This window comes from Equus caballus, chromosome 14, assembly GCF_041296265.1.
Source record: "Equus caballus isolate H_3958 breed thoroughbred chromosome 14, TB-T2T, whole genome shotgun sequence".
NCBI lineage: Eukaryota > Metazoa > Chordata > Mammalia > Perissodactyla > Equidae > Equus > Equus caballus.
The window spans coordinates 59,482,913-59,503,041 of NC_091697.1; the positions used below are offsets into that span (position 1 = coordinate 59,482,913).

The window sequence follows — 20,129 nt, forward strand, 5'->3', positions numbered from 1 at the left end:
TAATCATAGTGGACTCTATTGGAATGTGTCTCTCACTGCTTAGAATGCTCTGGAGAGCAATCTATATGATTTACTTTTTCAGAGCTTAGTTGGTATAGTCATGACTCTTATTAAAAGTGGCCAAGCATTCAGAGGCTTGACTGCCTATGCACAAGCCATCCATGAGTACTTTTAAATGATGTCTTTAAATGACGTTCCAACACTTATTTTCAAATATGGCTTTTGTTCTTAAAATCTAGCTGCTGCATTAAAATTGAATCATATCATATTTCCTTTAATTTAAGAACTAAGGAATCAGTGAAGCTAGGGACAGTCTCATGGCCAAAGGGATAATGCTTTGTTTCAAAGCAGCATTTTCTTCTGGGTCAGGGGTGGGGTAAGGATGTCAAAACAGGATTGTCTCAGAGTCTCTTTCCAACACACTGTTAATATATGATTTTTCTCTTTTGAGACCCTGCTCCAACAGTGTTGTTTTTTTTTTAAATGGAAATTTTAGAGACTTAAGAAGCAAAATGGAAAGTTGGAGTCACCACTCTTAAATCTGTTAAAAAGAAATTTGCGCTTATGCTTAGTTATTATTGACTTATACTTTATACTTGTTCTTATTCTGACTTGACAGCATCTCTCAGCAGCTTGCTTATTACACCGTTTCCCTCACCAAACTCCTCACTTACCCGAAGTTGTGCTAGCAGCTACCAGCGACGCTGGCGACGCAGCCAAACAACAAGTTTAGAGAATGGGGTATTTCCTAGATGGTAAGTTGGAACCTTCAGTTTATAACAGGATTGAAAAGTTCCTTAAAATTTTATATGGTTTTTTTTAGAGCCTGGATTTGTATTTTGTATATTTTAAGTCTGGAACTGAAAACTTTTAAAATGTATTACTTTTTTTATTGCGATAAGTTATGCATAGTGTAAAATTTACCATTTTAACCATTATTAAGGGTAGAGTTCAGTGGCACTAAGTAGCTCCACATTGTTGTACAACTGTCATCACCGTTCATGTCCAGAACTTTTTTTTCTCTCTCCAGACTGAAACTCTGTACCTGTTAAATAATAACTCCCCATTCCTCCCTCCCCTTAACCCCTAGCAACCACCTTTCTATTTTTAGTCTCTATGAATTTGGCTACTCTAGATACCTCATAAAAGTGGAATCGTATAATATTTGTCCTTTTATGTCACCTTAGCATGTCCTTAAAGTTTGTGTTGTAGCATGTATCAGAATTTTATTCCTTTTTATGGCTGAATGATATTCCATTGTATGTATATACCACATTTGTTTATCCATTTGTCTGTGATGGACTTTGGTTGCTTCCACCTTTGGGCTATTGTGAGTAATACTGATATGAACACGAGTATACAAATATCTGTTCGAGTCTCTGCTTTTAATTCTTTTGGGTATTTATCCAGAAGATGCTGGATCATATGGTAATTCTGTGTTTAAGTTTTTGAGGAATTGCCATACTGTTTTCCACAGTGGCTGCCCCATTTTACATTCCCACCAGAAACTCACGAGAGTTCTAATTTCTCCACATCATTGCCAATAGTTATTTTCTCTTTTTTTGGTAATAGCCATCCTAATTGATGTGAAGTGGTATTTCGTGGTTTTGATTTGCATGTCTATAATGGCTGGTGATGTTAAACATGTTTTCATGTGCTTTTTGGCCACGTGTATGTTTTCTTGGGAGAAATGTCTATTAAGTGCTTTGCCTGTTTTTTTTTTTGAGGAAGATTAGCCCTCAGCTAACATCTGCTGCCAATCCTACTCTTTTTTGCCGAGGAAGACTGGCCTTGAGCTAACATCCATGCCAATCTTCCTCTACATCTGCTGCCAATCCTCCTTTTTTTTGCCGAGGAAGACTGGCCTTGAGCTAACATCCATGCCAATCTTCCTCTACTCTATATGTGGGATGCCTACCACAGCATGGCTTGACAAGCGGTGCATAGGTCCACACCCAGGATCTGAACTGGAGAACCCCAGGCCGCTGAAGCGGAACATGCAAACTTAACTGCTATACTACCGAGTGGGCCCCTGCTTTGCCTATTTGTGAATCAGATGGTTTATTTTGTTGTTGTTGAGTTGTAGGAGTTCTTCATTTATGCTGGGTATTAACCCCTTATCAGATATATGGTTTGCAAATATTTTCTCCCATTTCATGAGTTGTCTTTTCATTCTGTTCATAGTATCCTTTGATGCACAACAGTTTTTAATTTTTATGTAGTCCAATTTATTTTTTTCTTTTGTTGCCTCTTCCTTTGTTGTCATATCCAAGAAATCATTGTAAAATCCAACGTCATGAAGCTTTTACCCTATGTTTTCTTCTAAGAGTGTTATAGCTTTACCTCTTCTCTTTAGGTCTTTGATCCATGTACTGCATGTTTGGATATTTCAATTTTTCATGTTTCTATTTTGGCAAGTTAATTCATTCTTGAAAGATTTTTTTTTATCCTGTGTTAAGGACAACTATAGATGATGAAGCTTCTTATTTTCCCCTTTACTCACTCTCTTTATTCCTTCATTTTTGATTTTATTCTTGGAATCAAAAGGAGAGACAAGGAGATCTTAGAACAGTGATTAGATTGTGTCAGAATCATTTATAAACCTTAAAATTTAGGCATTTTTAGTTTGGCTATGAATTGGGACTATCTACATTTTTAGTCATCTTATTTAACAAAAATGTTCCCAGTCTGACTCTCTATTAAAATTTCTTATAAAAATATGAGCTTTATGGAAATAGACAGTAGATTTCTCAAAGAGATACGCAACTGATAGGAATTTTTAAATTTGCTTGATAAAACAGCATAGGACCTTTAGCTTGCCTACATTTAATTAGCAAGAAGATTGAATTGTGAATTTAATTATTTTTTATTTTTTAATATTAAAAAACATTTATTTTTAAGGTCTGTAGAAGAAAGCTTTAATCTGTCAGATGAAAACTGTGGCCCTAACCCAGGAATTGTGAGGAAAAAGAAGATTGCAATTGGGGTAATCTTTTCATTGTCCAAAGATGAAGATGAAAATAACAAATTTAATGAATTCTTTTTTTCACATTTTCCTCTATTTGAAAGCCACATGAACAAATTAAAGAGTGCAATAGAACAGGTAAGCTTAGTCATGTCGTTGGTTTGTTTATATCCTTTGGTTTCCTTTGAATCTTACTCTCCTGATTAAGCATTATGTTTATTCATTTGGCAGAAAGATTAACAAGCACTGTGCAGGTATCCTACAAAGTGCTCTGGGAGATGCAAAATAGACTTCAGTTCTTTTTAAGCAGCTTACTGCCTAATAAAAGATCTAAGGTCATTCATCCATTCATTCAATAAATAAAAATTGAGGACCTGTAAGGTGGCAGGCACTGTTTCAGCAACTGAAGATAAAGATGAGGAAAAAAGCAACACTCCTGACCACATGGGACAGCAAATAAAAAGATGAATATGTAAGATTTTAGATGATAGTAAGTGCTGTGGAGAAAATTAAAACAGGGAAAGGTTTAAAGGAATGCTGGATGGAAGGATTGCTAATTGTTATAGGCTAGTCAGGAAGGTTCCTGATAAATGACATGTGGTCCAGAGATACAGAAGAAGTAAGCTACAACTATCTGAGAGAAGAATGTTCCAGATAGGGGCAAAAGACATGTGTCAGGAATAAACCTGATGCTTGGGCAACAGTAAGGAGACCAAAGTGGCTGGGTTAGAAGTAAGACCAGATCATGTAGAACCTCATAGGATACCATTGTAAGAGCATTGGCATTTACTCTTAAGAAAGATGGGAAACCATTGGAGGATTTTGTGTGGAAGAATGACTAATTTATTTATGAGAATTGCTCGCTCTTCTGGTGGAGAATAGATTTCTAGAGGCAAAGGTGGATTTTGTGGGACCAGTTAGGAGGCTGTTGCAGTAATCCAGACGAGAGATGGTGTATCTTCAAACCAATTTAGTGATGAAGTTGGTGAGAAGTGGTTGAATTTTTGGATATATTTGGAAAATTGAGCTAATGTGATTAGCTAATGGATTGAATTGGGGTGTACGAGAAAAAGAACAGTAGAGATTGACTCGAGATTTTTCACTTGAGCAGTAAGAAGAATGAAGTTGCCAGTACCAAAATGGGAAAGACTACAGATAGAACAGTTTTGGTGGAGGAAGATCAGGAGTTTGAGTTGCATCCTGGATGTCCAAGTGGTTATGTGAGTCTAGAGTTTAGGGGAAAGATCCAGGCTGGACAGTCACCAGTGTATAGATCATATTTAAAGCCATGAAATTGATTGAGGGAGAGAAGAGAGGAGAGGCCTGATTTGTGGAACATTTCAACAGTTAAAATTTGAGGAGTTAAGAAGGAACCAGCAGAGGAGACTGAGTATTGGCCATTCAAGTTGGAGGAAAAACAAGAAAGAGTACTCTTTTTGGGGAGCCAAGTGAAGAAAGTGTTTTAAGAAGGTAGGAATGATTGTGTCAAATGCTGCTGCTGCTGTATATAATGAATTTATGTAAAATAAGACAATTGTGAATACAAGGTAGAGCATAAGGATAACTAAAAAAGGAGGACAAGAAAAGTGTTTTAGGAATTTGTAGGAAAGAAAAATGACTTCCTATTTGGAAGATATTTCATCTGGACTGCATCTTAAAGGATGTGTAGGATTTAACCATAAAGCTTTGCCATCCAGGCCTTTTCTGTCCTTGTACTTTTACTTGGTTGGGATTGTGTTGCATCGATATTGTTTCAATTTTGTGCCTATTTTTAAAAGCTCAGCATTGTAAAATATACATTTTCATGTCATTATAAATGGTTCTTAAATATATTTTAGTGGCTTTCCTCAATTTAAGTAACAATTTTTCTATTAGGCCATTTCTACTTTTTCAGAATTATAGCTACACAATAGTTAACATCTTGGTGAATTTTCCAGATTTTCTTGGTAAATTTTCCAATTTAGAACAGATTCCCAGAAGTCAAACTAATGAGTCACTGGGTGTAACTAAAGTTCTTAATCCCTGTGACAGTATGCAGAAGGGAAAGGATACAAAGAGGAGTAATGAGTGGTATGGCTGGCAGAGTTAATGGGGACCAGATCACAAAGAATCTGGAATGCTTGTCAGAAGATCTGACTTTGTTTTTAAGGCTGTCTCTAAATTGTGCTTTAGGAAGATTAATTTAGCAGTGTGTTTAAAAGAGACTTGAATAAGAAGCCAGAGATGGGAAGACCAATTGGAATGGTCTAGAAAGCTGAGGATGCATTTCAGTAACTCACTAGTGATTGAAGATCATCTCCCTCTAGAGAAGACACTGATGTTAGTTATTCACATTAATTCTGCCAAAAGACAAGTAGATCGTCAGCAGTACTTTTTTACTGAACCAATGAGTAAAGGCTGTTTTCATTTACTTTTTCAGAACTTAGATAGTGGTGACATTTTCTTCAGTTGGCTGCTGTCCCTTTTTGTAGTCTGTTGTTACCAAAGTCAGTACACACAAGTTTAGCTGTGGCTGAACTGACATTTTGAATTACTGGGAGAAGTGTTTCAAGGTTGTATAAAACTTAAAATATTCAGGCACTATAATCATTAAAGATTGCTTTTTAAACGTTTTAAAGCTTTGAACATTCTACAACCTAAAGTGTACATTGCAGTACTCATAGTTGTCTGTATATTTGTTCATTTAACATCTCATTTCTTATTAAAGCTGAAAGATAAAGCTGAGTGAATGAATACTTTTATATAAATGAATAGAACTTAATTTTAGAAGTTCTATAGTTGTTAATTAATGATAGAATATAGTAAACACTGGACTGTCCAAAGAAGTTATATTTTAGGTCTAGTTTTCAAACTATCACTTTTTTTTTTTTTTTTTTTTTTTTAAATAAAAAGCCCTGGATTTTGTTTCTGGGCACCTTGGGGATTATTTTGAAGTCTTTTCCACCTTTTGAGATCTATAATGTAATTTAAATGTTTTATCACTTTTAAATTTAAGAAAGAATACTGCTCAATTCTAGCTAAGGAATGTTCATTTCTTTATAAATTGGGAATCTCTCATCAGTTTGTAAAAAAATAAAGTAAGTTTTACTTTTACCCTATGAAGCTTTTGGATGTACATGAACATGATTTCTGGCCTGAAGTAGTCTGATCTTCTCTTAAATGTAAATTTAAAAAAAAATTATTTTTACTAATTAGTAATCACATATGTAATGTAGAAGTCCATTCTCTTTGAAAGAGTCTTAAAAATTACAAATTTTTTTTTACATTCATATCCTAATCCTGATCTTTCTGGCTACCTAAAGCAAAGTTTCTCAACCTTGGCTAAATATATTTTTAAGAAAACAAATATTATTAATAACTTGAGATATCTTTCAGTAGAATCTTTATATTTTAGATTTTAAAACAAGATTTACTTAGAACCATTATCTGCGAAATATTAGAGAAAACTATGAGCTATGGTTATTGAGTTATCATTGTATCTTGTTGTGTTGGGGGGGGAAGTTTTATGTAACCAAGAAACTGTCAGCATCACTTTCTTTGTGTGTTGACATTCTCTGATTTGACAGTTAGAATAAGAGATTTAATATTGAAAAATTTGAATTTTGTTATAATCATTAATAGCCATCAAAGGTGCAAAAAGAAAGCCACTGTAATATCTGTGTGTCTTTGTATCTTTCTGGATAAGAATGGTGGTAGAGTGTTGTAGAAATATGTGATTTTGTTCACTTTTTTTCCATATTTTGCCCATAGTCAATATAAGAATTAACTATTTGATTGCTTTCAAGGCTATGAAAATGAGTCGGAGATCAGCTGATGCCAGTCAGAGGAGTTTGGCATATAATCGAATAGTTGATGCTTTAAATGAATTCAGGTACATACTCTCCAGCTTTTCTTAATATAAAGTTTTGCAGTGTACACTGGAAGATTTATTTGTTTTCTTTAACTTATTCTAATAAAATTTAATTCCTTAGATTTCTTTGTCCCATATTCAAATAAGAGTGTAATTCAGTAGGCCATCAGCTCCTGTGTTATTAAATAGCAAATGTACTTGGAGTTTAAGCACATTTGGGAGCCATCAGTGGTATGGCTTTTAGTATTGGACCATTAGACAAGCATATATGACCAGAAGAGACCCTTGTTCTAGCAGAAATGTGCTTGTCCTGTCTTGGACTACTAGATGTAGGAACTGGTTAAGTGTTACTTAACCAGTGATAGTAATTAGATGTTCTAGCATAGGTGGAATACAAAGATACATGGATATAGGGAATATGAACTTGATGTTCTGAATAATTCTGTTGCTTGATCCTTTCTCTAGATATGGCACGGCAGATAGTATTTCTCCTGCCAATGTTTTCTGGTACAAACAAAGCTTGTGCCTGGAGCTCCAACAGCTGCTGTAACTGTGCTCTAATTATACCAAGCAAACGTATTGCATATGAACTTATATTGGGAATCACAATAAGAGACTGATGTGTGTCTCCCTCAAAGGGATTCAATTCAAGGGCTAGCCCCGTGGCGCAGTGGTTGTGTTCATACATTCCATTTTGGCAGTCTGACGTTCGCCGGTTCAGATCCCGGCTGCAGACCTATGCACCACTTGTCAAGCCATGCTGTGGCAGGTGTCCCACATATAGAGTAGAGGAAGATGGGCATGGATGTTAGCTCAGGGCCAGTCTTCCTCAGCAAAAAAGAGGAGGATTGGTGGCAGATGTTAGCTCAGGGCTAATCTTCCTCAACAAAACAACAACAAAAAAAAGAGGTTCGATTCAGATCTACGTCATCCTGTCAGTATTTCCTCCTTTAGGCTGGAGAGATAGTATACCCCATGGGGGAGAACTCAGACTTTAGTATCTGACAGACTGTATCCTAACCCTAGCTCTGCCTTTTACTGTCCCTGGTGACCTTGGGCAGGCTCATTAGCATTTTTGATGCTTAGCTTTCTAGTCTAAACTCTGTAATTCAATTAGTAATAATCTAATAGATTATTGTAAGGATAAAATGAGATAATGTGTTTAAAGTACTTAGCAGCATGCCTGACATTAATGACACCACTATTTTCTATGACAAATATAACCTACAGCAGTGCTTCTCAAACTTTAGTCATTCACATCCTCACGCTCACAGTTTTGCCAAATCTTCATATCATCTATGCCATTTTAATTTAAGGTTTCTCTTTAAATTGACCCTCTTATACCTTAATAAATGTATTTCATTTGAAACTTTATGCATCATTATTCTAAATGGGGAATCAATACCTTTTGCCATAATGAACGATCTGTAAAAATGAATGCATAATAATTAAAATTAGAAATAGGTATCTTTGTAACACCTAAGGTTATTACCACCAGTAGTCCATGTACCTTACTTTCGGAAAAGCTGACTGCATATTTGTTCATTGGTGACTGTGCAGTCCCTTATTGGAGCAGAGATCTTCTGGATTGTTTGTGAAAATGCACTATTACATTTTGAAGTGAGAGCCTATTTTAGCTTGTGATATTGCAAGATTGCTGTGGTGAAACGGTAGGCATGTCATATATATACTTTTTTTTTAATGCAGATGACTAAGGAGTGGTGTATTTAGTAATTTTGACAAGAAAAAACCCATGTTTGTTTTCAGCTTTTTTCCTTTTTTGTTCTTCATTTTTCTCATATTGTGTTAAACCACAGTACGTAAAATGAAGTCAAGTCAAAGTCAGTCTGGGTCCTTTTTTTAAATTCTCTCAAAAGGAGAGACTTCATTGCCTCAGCAGTGTTCTAGGAACTTTGAATCTATGATACAATAATTTATTTCCGTAAGTAAAAGTTATGTAGCATAGAAGAGTTCTGTATAATTTGTGTGTGTGTGTGTGGGAAGAAGATTGGCCATGAGCTAACATCTCTTGCCAATTGTCGTCTTTTTGCTTGGGGAAGATGGTCCCTGACCTCACATCTGTGCCAGTCTTCTTCTATTTTGTATATGGGATGCCACCACAGCATGGCTTGATGAGCGGTGTGTAGGTTCAAGCCTGGGATCTAAACCTGCGAACCCCAGGCCACCAAAGTGGAGTACACAAACTTAACCACTACGCCACTGGGCCAGCCCCAGAGTTCTGCTGTATAATTTTTGAAATGCAATTACAGATAACCATTAAATAGAAATTGAATGATAAAAATAACCTAAACTAATAGAATATTTTATCATGTTTTTAATTTATTTAAATTGAAAAAGTTTACTTTATGGCTATTGTTTAATAATTATCTACTAGACTCAGTTATTGATAAGGAGAAAATTTTCTATTCATTCATCTTTTATTCACCATAATTTTTAGGATAAAAGACATTAAAAGTGAGTTTATAAGTCTTACATTTTTGTGCTGTAAACTCAGTGGTTAGGAGAAATGTAGAGAAAAACACATAAGAGAATTAACTTTCAATCTATATAAAATTTTTTTGTTTTGGAGGGAAATAATTTGCACAGGTAAAAATTATATTAGAGCTGTTATCTCTGCTGTATATTTATGTTAACATATTAATTTTAGGCCTTTCCTAAGTTATCAACTTAAGCATGATAAATAACACAGTATTTTACTTTGTGATAAAAAAATTTTTTGTTGTGGTAAGAAAACCATGTAGGGGGGCCAGCCCTGTGGCTGAGTGGTTAAGTTTTCGTGTTCCGCTTTGGGAGCCCACGGTTTCACTGGTTCAGATCCTGGGTGTGGACCTGGCACCACTCATCAAGCCATGCTGAGGTGGCATCCCACATAGCACAACCAAAAGGACCTGTGACTAAAATATACAACTATGTGTTGGGAGCGCTTTGGGGAGAAGAAGAAGAAGAAAAAAGATTGGCAACAGATGTTAGCTCAGGTGCCAATCTTTAAAAAAGGTAAAAAACAGAAAAAAACCCCACATAACGTTAAATTTAATGTCTTAACCATTTTTAAGCGTACAGTTCAGTAGGATTAAATATATTCACATTGTCATGTAACAAATCTCTAGAACTTTTTCATCTTGCAGCACTGAAACCATATACACTAAACACTAATTCAGTAATACAGTATTTTTAATCAGTATGTTTCTTTAATTTGTTGGCCTCTTCACTTTTTATATATGAATTATGTGCAAAGTTATTTTATTTGTTCATACCTATACCTTAAGAGTTCTAATTATTACATTTTCATGGACTCTCTCTCATTTATTTAAATCTTTGATTTCTTTCATCAAAGTTTATAGGTCTTGTACAGTTTTTAAAAATTTATACATAAATATTTCAGGGTTGGGTTTTTTGGGTGTTAATATAAAATTGTATTTATAATTTCAAATTTTAGCTGTTCATTGCTAGTGTATAAGAAAAAAATTGACTTTTTGTATTAAACTTATATCCTGCCATCTTGCTATAATTGCTTATTAATTCCAAGAGGGTGTTTTGTTGATTCTTTCAGATTTTATACATAGGCAATCATGTTATCTGCAAGTAAAGACAGATTTATATCTTCATTCCCAATCTGTATAGCTTTTATTTCCTTTTCTTGCCTTATTGCATTAGCAAGGACTTCTGGTACAGTTTTGAAAAGCCAGTGGTAAGAGGTGACATCTTTGCCTCCTACCAGATCTTAGTGGGAAAGCTTCAGGTTTCTCACTGTTATGTGTGATATTAGCTGTAAGTTTCTTATAGATAATCTTTATCTATGTTGAGGAAATTCCTCTTTATTCCTAGTTTGCTGAGAGTTATTAGTTATTGATTAAATTTCTTAAATAGGTGTAGGACTATTCAGATTATCTGTTTCTTCCTGTGTGAGTTTGGTAGTTTGCATCTTTCAAGGAATTGATCCATTTCATCTCAGTCATCAAATATGTTGACATAGAGTTTTTCATATTATTTCTTAATTATCCTTTTAATGTCCATAGATCTGTAGAGATGACCCCTCTTTCATTTCTGATATTACTACTCTGTGTCATTTCTCTTTTTTTCTTGGTTATTTGGATAGAAGTTTATCAATTTTAATTCATCTTTTCAAGGAACCAGCCTCACTTTTCCATAATTTCCATGTTTGTTTGTTTTTCTTTTTTTGTTTGTTTGTTTGTTTGTTTTGGTTTCCCTCCTAAATAGATTCTATGTCCTGCAGGTCTTTCATTTATAATCCACTATTATTGTACTGGAGCCGTGTTGATGTGGTAGTAAGGTGTTGGGGCTGAGGAGAGGAAGTGTTTTATAATCTTATGACTAAATCTTAGTTCTTTTTAGTAAGCCCGAGTTCCTGGGTTTTGACCTTCAGAAGCATTACTTACCCTTTTTCCGCTCCCTTTAGAGGAACCAGGAAGGCTAGTGGGGATTGGAGTTGTCTAATTGCCCTTCTCTCAGTTCAGATAAGGCTCTTGTATAGGAGTTTCCCTTGGGAGGGCAGGCCTTTGTTTTGGAGAATGCTCTGGGTATACTTAAAAATTGTTACTTTTCCCCTCCCCCTATATGAAACATAAAGGGATTTTTTTGATCTTCACGATGAAAATCTGATGGTACTCCACGAAAGTGTGAGGGGCTCCCAGGAATTTTTATCACTCAATGCGAGTTCATACTCAGTCTCCAACAATTAGTCGATTCCTGTTTAAAGGTTCCTACCTGTTGTTGGCACTAGAGATGTCAGCTTTAGGGTAAGCTCATGGCAGCTGTGATTCTCTGTATCTCCCTATTTGTCCAGTTTTCAGGGTGATAATTTATTTTTTGACCTCTGTAATGTAGCTAAGAAAAATTGATTTTTAGTTCAACTTTTTTCTTGTGAGGATGAGTGTGATGACTTTGAAGCTCTTTATGTGTCAGCTGACATTGGAAGTTCAAATATTAATCAGTATTTTTATATTGAAATTGGAAGTGTTATATTTGAAATTGAAAGTTCAAATATCAATATTTTCATGGAAGAACACACTGAATTGAAATGGAATTGAAAACTTTATTTAGTTAAAACTAAGATTGATTTAGACTTTTATTTGGAACTTAAATTACTTTATAAGCCTGTGATTAAAAAAAAAAAACCCATTCCATTACTGAGTTAATCACTAGACAGGCATAATGGGAACTGTTTCCCAAACTCCTAGAGTTCGAATCCATAGGTCTAGGGCCTAGCATTTCTACTTCACAAGCTGTTTTGGAAATTATCAACTTAAACTGTTTTCAAGGAGAAAAATTATTAAACTGTATCCTACTCCTGTACTAGTGCATTGCTAGGTATATCTGTAAACCTTCTCTTGTATGATTCCTGCTGTCCATCCCTTAGAGAGGATATGAGAGTCAGCATTTGAGAAGAATTTTGCTTTGAAATTGAGTTTCTAGGCTTGGAAATTCTTGAGAGAGATGATGTATGCAAAGGGGGAAGTTGTTATGTTTTGCTGAAACCAAGAAATGTTGAACCTTAATACCATGGTAAGCTAAATTATTATCAGCTGGGTACAATGATTATTTATGTATTTCTAATGGTTTATGACGGCTTTGCTTTGCACACATTCCCATGAAGCCTAGTTTATCTGCCATTTACATAGCTGGAAAATTTTACTTAAATACATAACTCAGAAAAAAAATTCTAGAGTGATTTTTCTATCAGAAACCTATAAAATATGCCTCTGTCATGAATATAAGTATTATGTAAGAAGTATGAAAAGTTATAATCATTGTCAATTTCTAAATTTAATCTATAGTTTGCTTGAAAGTTCAACCAACGATTCTTAAGAGTTTTGCTTTTCCTGAAGTAGATACTATACCTCTAATGTAAAAGAAATGTGCAATATATGGTCAAGCATTTTGTTAATAATTTTAAAATTTTTATTGTTTTACTCAAGTTGTTTAGTTGACTTTGGACTAGAATGATTACAAAAATGTGTTTTGAAAAGTTATTTTTGCCTAAAAGAATCCTGCAGTATTCTTTTTGATTTTTACATTTTGTAGTATCATAAAGTAATGAATCTTTGCCCTTGCACTTGGAGCTGTTACTTACATTATTGGATTGACGGTTTCTTTTATGCAGTCACAAGCTTTGTGGCAAAAGGCCAAGAATCCCTATTTGAGTTCTGAGGAAACACTGTCATTATAGATCCAGCTGAGGTTACCAGAATAGTAAATATTGTCATAAGTCTCATTCCTAGTAGAATACTGACCTTGCTCTTGGATTATAAATAACATTTTTATTTAAAAGTTTTTTGAATTAAATACCTATGGGTTAGTTGCTGTGGTATTGAATAGTATAAATGGCCTAGCCTTAGAATTTTAGGATTGCCTGGAACTTACATGTATGAGTTATAAAATCACTGAAAATCATTTCATGATTGTGTACCTTCCCTTTTGCATTAGTTTGATTATCTGACTTCCGTCACTGTGCAAATGTGAAAGCCTTTATAAGTTAGTTAAGCATTCTTACAATATCTTAAAAATACTTTATAAAACTCTTATAATTTCTGTTAAGAGTTGTATCTGTAGAAGTTCTTTCATATGTACAGTTGACCTCATTATTTACGGATTCTGTATTGACGAATTCTCCTACTTGCTAAGATTTATCTGTAATCCCCCAATAATATTTACAGAGCTTTTATGATCATTTGAGGACATGCGCAGAGCAGTGAAAATTTTGGCCTAACACGCATCCCCATCGATCAAATAAGACCATGCTCTGCCTTCTTGTTTCAGTTCTCATTCTGTAAACAAGTGTCCTTTTTGACATTTATTTAGTGCCACTTTTTAAAAAGTCATTTTGTACTTTTTGTTAGTGATTTTGTTATTAGAAATGGCTCCGAAGCGTAGTGCTGAAACGCTGTCCACTGTTCCTAAGTGCAAGAAGGCTGTGATGTGCCTTACAGAGAAAAATATATGTGCTAAATGAGTTTCGTTCAGGCATGAGTCAGTGCTGTTGGCTGTGAACTCAATGTTAAAGAGTCAACAGTATATTAAAGTATCTCAAGCATAAAGTGTCTTTAAGCAGAAACCCGCATAAAACAAGATTATAGATTGATGGGTTGATGAAAATGTTGTGACAAGAGGCTCATGGGAGCCTAATCCTTTATTTCCCCTAAGAACAGTGATTCAGTGTTCACTAATTCAGTGTTCACATTGACTTTATAGAACACTACTGCCAGTGACGAGAATCTATCATACTTAATTTTCAAATTAAGTGATTATTAAAAATTAGCAAGTAGATCATTTTTAAAGTATGTGGTTGGTTGAGACCAGATGATTAATGAATTTGGGGTAGTTGAGAAGAGGAAGGAAATGATTCATGTGTATGCAGAAGCCCTGAAACCTAGAGAAACAGGAAGCATGTTTAGTTAGCATTGCTACCTGGCAAGATGAGGTTCTTGGATTTTTACTTAGACTTAGTGCGTGTCAAGGAAAACTAAATCATGTTCACAGTTCCCTTCTAACTAAAGGAATCTTTCATTCTCTAGGGACAGACCAGGAAAAATAAAGGGTCAGATGACTGAAAATACTTGCGTTTCTTACATCTGAAGGATAGGGCATGATCTTAGTGGGGAGGAAAGCACCATTACTTCTAGATTGTTAATGACAATATAGAGTTGTATAAAGTAAGAAGCACTATTGCACAGTTAATTTCTTTGCCATCTTTGCACTGGATACACTCTGAGGTCATAGTACATATCCTTAAACACTGAAACACTAAAACTAATTTCCTCATTGGACCAGTATACTAAAGTTAGTGGTCTGCCTCTGGCCCGTGACACATAAAGACTTGTGGTAGACACTACTGTGCTGGAGAAACTCATGAAAAACGAATTGATCAGCTCATTCATTCATTTATACAGTGCTTATTTTAATCAAAAAGTACTTTCAAATGGTTAAGAAATAAAAAAATACATCCTGAAAGATCTAATAATGAAAAATAAATGAACCCTATCCTACTCTTCTCATCCCCATTTACTTCCCAAGAACATTCTCTTTTAACTCTTACATATTTCTTTTGTTATTTACCTCCATATTTTCAAACAGTATAGTTAATGGAGCTATTTCTTGATTTATTAATTTTAGAACATATTTACTTTCTGCCATTAATTTATACCTTCCCCTCAGTCCTGTAGCCTTTGAGTATAGTTCTAGCACTATCTTGTCTTTCAGCTCTGGTAAATTTTCTACTTTCTTTGATAATTTATTTTCCTCTATTTTCTCTCTCTTGAATTCTTTTTATTAGAAACTGGCACTCCTGGATCTTCTATGTCTCTTTTCTATCATGTTTTCCTTTTTTTTAAAATTGAGGTCACATTGTCCTATAACATTATGTAAATTTCAGGTGTACATCATTATATTTCGACTTCTTTATAGACTGCATTGTATTCACCACCAAAAGTCTAGTTGCATCCTTCTCTTTTTCTGAATGTATTATTTTCTATTTCCTTTGACCTCATTTTGTGTGTATGAGTGTGTGTATGTTTCTGTCTTTCCGTCTGTGTCCCTCTCTCCTTTGAGGCTTTCCCTGTGTATCAGTATTTTGGTTGCCCATTCATAGTTGAGAGTGAATCACCAAAATACAGGTTGGGAGCTCTGTGCATAATCAGGCATAGATTGGAGAACTTCACTTTAGGGCAAAATTATTCAACTTTTTTGCCTTATCACTCTCTGAAGGAGCATATTTAGACATTTTTCTCCTAATCACCCCCCCATGAAATTTTAACACCACAAGATTTACTGTCTGTCTGTTTATATACTGTGAAAGATTCATATATCAGGAAGGGTTTGGGGGATGTCATTTCTCTGGGCTAGTCAATGGCTACATCTGCTCTCCTATCTGTAATTGTTCTGTGGGAAAATGGGGTAGAGATAGGGGTTACCAACCATTTATGGCCCTTGAATTAGTCTCCCAGTTTACAGTTTTATATAATTCCTGCCCTCTACTTTAGCAGGCACTTATATGAGTCCTGAGCCTTTTCATGTTTCAGTGGGGTAAATTAACTCCTCTTTGTACATGTCCTCCTTTGTGAGCACTATAATCCATATCTTCCTCTACCCTACTACTTGAGTTAACATTCCTCTTTCTGTTTTGTCTTCTAGAATTTTATTAAATTTGTAATTTTAATTTTCACTAAGGTTCCTCTCCAGTTCTATTTTTTGTAGTGATGTATCTGTTTTCAAATCTTTAACTGGTGTCCAGTTGGGACATCAGAACTGAAAGAGGATAAACATTTGTGCTCAGTTTTCCATCTTGTCTGGATGTCCTTAATAGGCTTTAAAAATAAGCATTTTGACATATCCCTAGTTTATATTTTAGTTATATTTTTCTCTATAAAATGCCTTTCATTCTTTTCCATTTAAGTACTCAACAATGATTTTATGCTCTGCTGAGAACTCAGTGTGACCTGTATTTGTTATTTTTATCCATTGTAATATATTGTGTTTATATTGTGTTGTTATTCAATAAAACTTGTACAGACAAGGGAACTCTTTTCCTGTTTGTATTCTAGGTGGTAGAGAATTATGCTGAGGTAGGTATCAGAGCTTGTGGAGATCTTAGAAAACTTTCTACAGCTGTATTCTCTAATGTAGTAGCTGTTAGCCACTTAAATTAATCTAATAAAATTTAAAATCCAATTCCTCTGTCATACTGGCCACATCTTAAGTGTTCAGTAACTACATATGGCTAGTGACTACTGTATTGGACAGCACAGGTATAGAGCGTTCCCATCATTGCCCGAAGTTCTCTTAGACAGCACTGTCCTAGACAGTAGAAAGTGGGACACCATTCTGTAGCTTCTGAGAGATTGACTAGTTTTGTAAACCCCGACTTTGCAGGAGTTGCTTAGTCTAGTGAGTATAAAGAACTCTGCTGAATAGGTTTTAATGTAAAAGGGAAAGAACTGACATCTTAAAGATATCCTTGAAGCCTTCAGGAGAGAGTGCAAGTCACAGGACTAGCTGTTGTCTAAATAAATACAGCAGACAGCCGGAAAAGCACTATCATAATTGTGCAATGATGCTCACTTGTGTTGATTCAAGGAAAAACTTCAGAGAGTTGAGAAAGTCATAAAATATAGTGTGCAGGTATAGTATTCTCATTGTCCTTCAGAACTTTACTAAAGAGTCTCTGCAAAGGCAACAAACTTATGTCGATAAGCTGTAGTTTTGAGTGGGTATATGGATAAGCTGTTACCCCATTTAAAATATTTTTTTCTGTGTTGTGCATTATTTGCTGTATGTTTAAATACAGAATATGCCTTAGAAATATAGAACTAAAAGGGGCGTTAGAAATTATCTAGTCCTATCCTTTCATTTTATAAGTGGAGGAAACTCATCCTTAAAGTAGGGAAATAATTTACCTGAGTGCATGCAGTCATTGGGGGCAGAGCCAGGACCAGAGCCAAAATGCTTTGAGTTCTTGTACAGAACATTTCTCGTGGCACTATGCTGATGACAAAGAAGGAACAACTGATTGATTATCTTCTCTGAGAAGCTTTAATAAATCTAGGGGTGGCAACATAAACTTTATTTTAAGAGTATGTAATTCTGGGCACTATGAATTTCTTAATGTGTTTTCCTCTTTTTAGAACAACAATTTGTAATCTTTATACAATGCCACGAATTGGAGAGCCTGTCTGGCTTACAATGATGTCGGGGACTCCAGAGAAGAATCAACTTTGCCATCGTTTCATGAAGGAGTTCACTTTTCTAATGGAGAATGCTTCCAAAAATCAGTAATGGCTTACTCTATCTACCTCCCTCCTTTTCTCCCTCCCTCCCTCCCTCTCTATCTATCTGTGCTATCTTAGCTATTATTTAATCTAACTAAGTATCTAGATTGTGATCAAACCCAATTACAAAGGTGAAAGAATTAACCATTATCTTAGGTATTATTTCATATTATTAATAATCAAAACAGAATTCTAAAAGATAATTAAAAGATGGGACATGGAAGAAAGTTACAGAACCTGATGAATGAAAAACAGTAAAAATGTTTTAAATTATGTATTAAGTTAAAATTCCTGACATCTAATGAAACTTTCTGAGACTTCCTATATTTTATAAATTTTATCCACTTACAGTTTCATTCCATAGAAAAGAAGTGAAAAAAATAGAAGGAAGTGCCAGGATTCCAGAGATACATTTTTAATGTGGTATTTTATCATATTGTTCTTTTCTTACCATTCATCAAATTCCTAGAATCCAGATGAGTAATTCAGATGTTTTTATTCTCTTTGATAGTGACAAAGTTTGCCTAGTATTTTCCTTCACTTTTGCATTCAGTAATTTGGAAATGTATAGACCTGATTGATTCATTAATAAAATTTTGCAGGTTAAACACTGAAAAGAATCCATAGCTTTTCAAGTAGAGTGGCCTTTTTGTTTTGTAATTATGATCACAAATAGCTCTGTGTGAATGCTGTCTTTAAGGATTTTCTTTAACTCCTACCTAACCAAGAATGTATTAACTTTCATTTTCATCCTAGTGATATACGTATTGTTTCTTCTTTTGTCTCCTTTTTTATGCTTTTTAGCCACATGAGAATATACACTCTCTCTGCTTTATTCTGTTACTACATTTTACCTAAGGTTTCATGAAGGCAGATTGGAATGTGATGGCATGCATTTTATTTTCAGGTTCTTGCCAGCACTCATTACTGCAGTTCTGACCAATCATCTTGCCTGGGTTCCAACAGTCATGCCAAATGGACAACCACCGATAAAAATATTTTTAGAAAAACATTCCTCTCAGAGTGTGGACATGTTGGCAAAGACTCATCCATATAACCCACTTTGGGCGCAACTGGGTAGGTAGTCTGAAAACCATTACATTATGCATTATACTTAGACTTTGGTGTAACCGTCTGGTATTATTTTATAGCAAAAACAAGAATAAAGAAAGAAAATGCTCTCTTTAACCTCCTTCAGTCTAAAACACCTTTTCTTTACTTGTCCTTTCGTGTCTGCTAAATTGTCTTATGCCTGACATCATTCCTTATAGACAGAGAACTGCAGCTGGAGCAAGAGGAACAGGATGATGGATAGTTTACTAGTAACTTCAGGATCTTCATGGTGTTTTGCATTAGGTACTTTGCCTAGATAGAATGAATCAATAAAGTCACCTGTGATAGGTAGAATAAATCTGGTTAGTGGGGAAACAGTCACTGAATTTTCTGTTGTTCCGTTTTTGTTCGTTGAGTAGTTTTGGAAAATTTTCCCCTAATATTAGGCCCCACTAAATAAATGGGTAACAGAGGAGAGAGGGGATAGTTGATGAGTTGACAGTTATTAGGAAGAAAGTGTAGCATAATGCTTAAAAGCACAGGCCATAGAGTCAGGCAGACCATGGTTGAATCTCAGTTTCCTTATTTATGAAATGGGAATAATAATAGATAGCACATACTTCATAAATTGTAAAAGTTAAATGAGATAATATATGTAAAGTGCTTAGGACAGTGTCTGGTAAATGTAGCTGCTGCTACTCCTACTCTTACTCTATTGCTATTAGGTGATGAGGGAGGAATAAGATGAGAACATTTTAGTGACCTGGTAGAAACTTTCCTTAGGTTGTGCTGGTGAGTGAGCTTGCCAAGTAGATTGTCATGTGGCTTATCCATGTAACCTCCATCCCTCCCTCCTTTCCTTCTTTCTTCTTAATTGAGGAATAATTGACATACAACAAACACATAGATAAAGTGTACACTTTTGTAAGTTTTGATATATACTATGTCAAAATATATGTGCTTCTGAAACCATCATGAAAATCAAGATGGTGAACGTATTCATCACTTCCACAAGTTTCCTCGTGACCTTTTGTAAGCCCTCCCTTGATTCCTCCCTGCCATTCCTGTTCACCCCATACCCAGGCAGTCACTGGTCTGCTTTCTGTCACTGTAGATTGGTTCACATTTTCTAGAGTTTTATATAAATGGAATCACACAGTACATGCTTCTTTTGGTCTGACTTCTTTTGTTCAGTGTAATTATTTTGAGATTCACCTATGTCATATGTATTAATAATTCATTCCTTTTTAGTGATGAGTAGTAGTCCATTGTATGGAGATTAACATACCTTTTTTCAAATCAAGTAATTCAGTAGTATACTCTTTTTTTTTTTTTGAGGAAGATTAGCCCTGAGCTAACATCTGCTCCAAGTCCTCCTCTTTTTGCTGAGGAAGACTGGCCCTGAGCTAACATCCATGCCCATCTTCCTCTACTTTACATGTGGGATACCTACCACAGC

At 35.0% G+C, this 20,129-nt stretch overlaps 1 protein-coding gene across 6 annotated transcripts in view; it reads left to right on the forward strand.

Annotated features, from left to right (window-relative positions):
* Positions 1-20,129, forward strand: part of FNIP1 (folliculin interacting protein 1) — a 129,808-nt gene that overhangs the window by 79,178 nt on the left and 30,501 nt on the right. For all 6 annotated transcript variants that reach the window (XM_023617744.2, XM_023617745.2, XM_070234429.1 and 3 more), the window contains 5 exons: positions 620-755; positions 2,902-3,103; positions 6,751-6,836; positions 17,474-17,620; positions 18,525-18,694. In XM_023617744.2, coding sequence (XP_023473512.2) covers positions 620-755; positions 2,902-3,103; positions 6,751-6,836; positions 17,474-17,620; positions 18,525-18,694 — 741 coding nt within the window. The remainder of the gene's footprint in view (positions 1-619; positions 756-2,901; positions 3,104-6,750; positions 6,837-17,473; positions 17,621-18,524; positions 18,695-20,129) is intronic.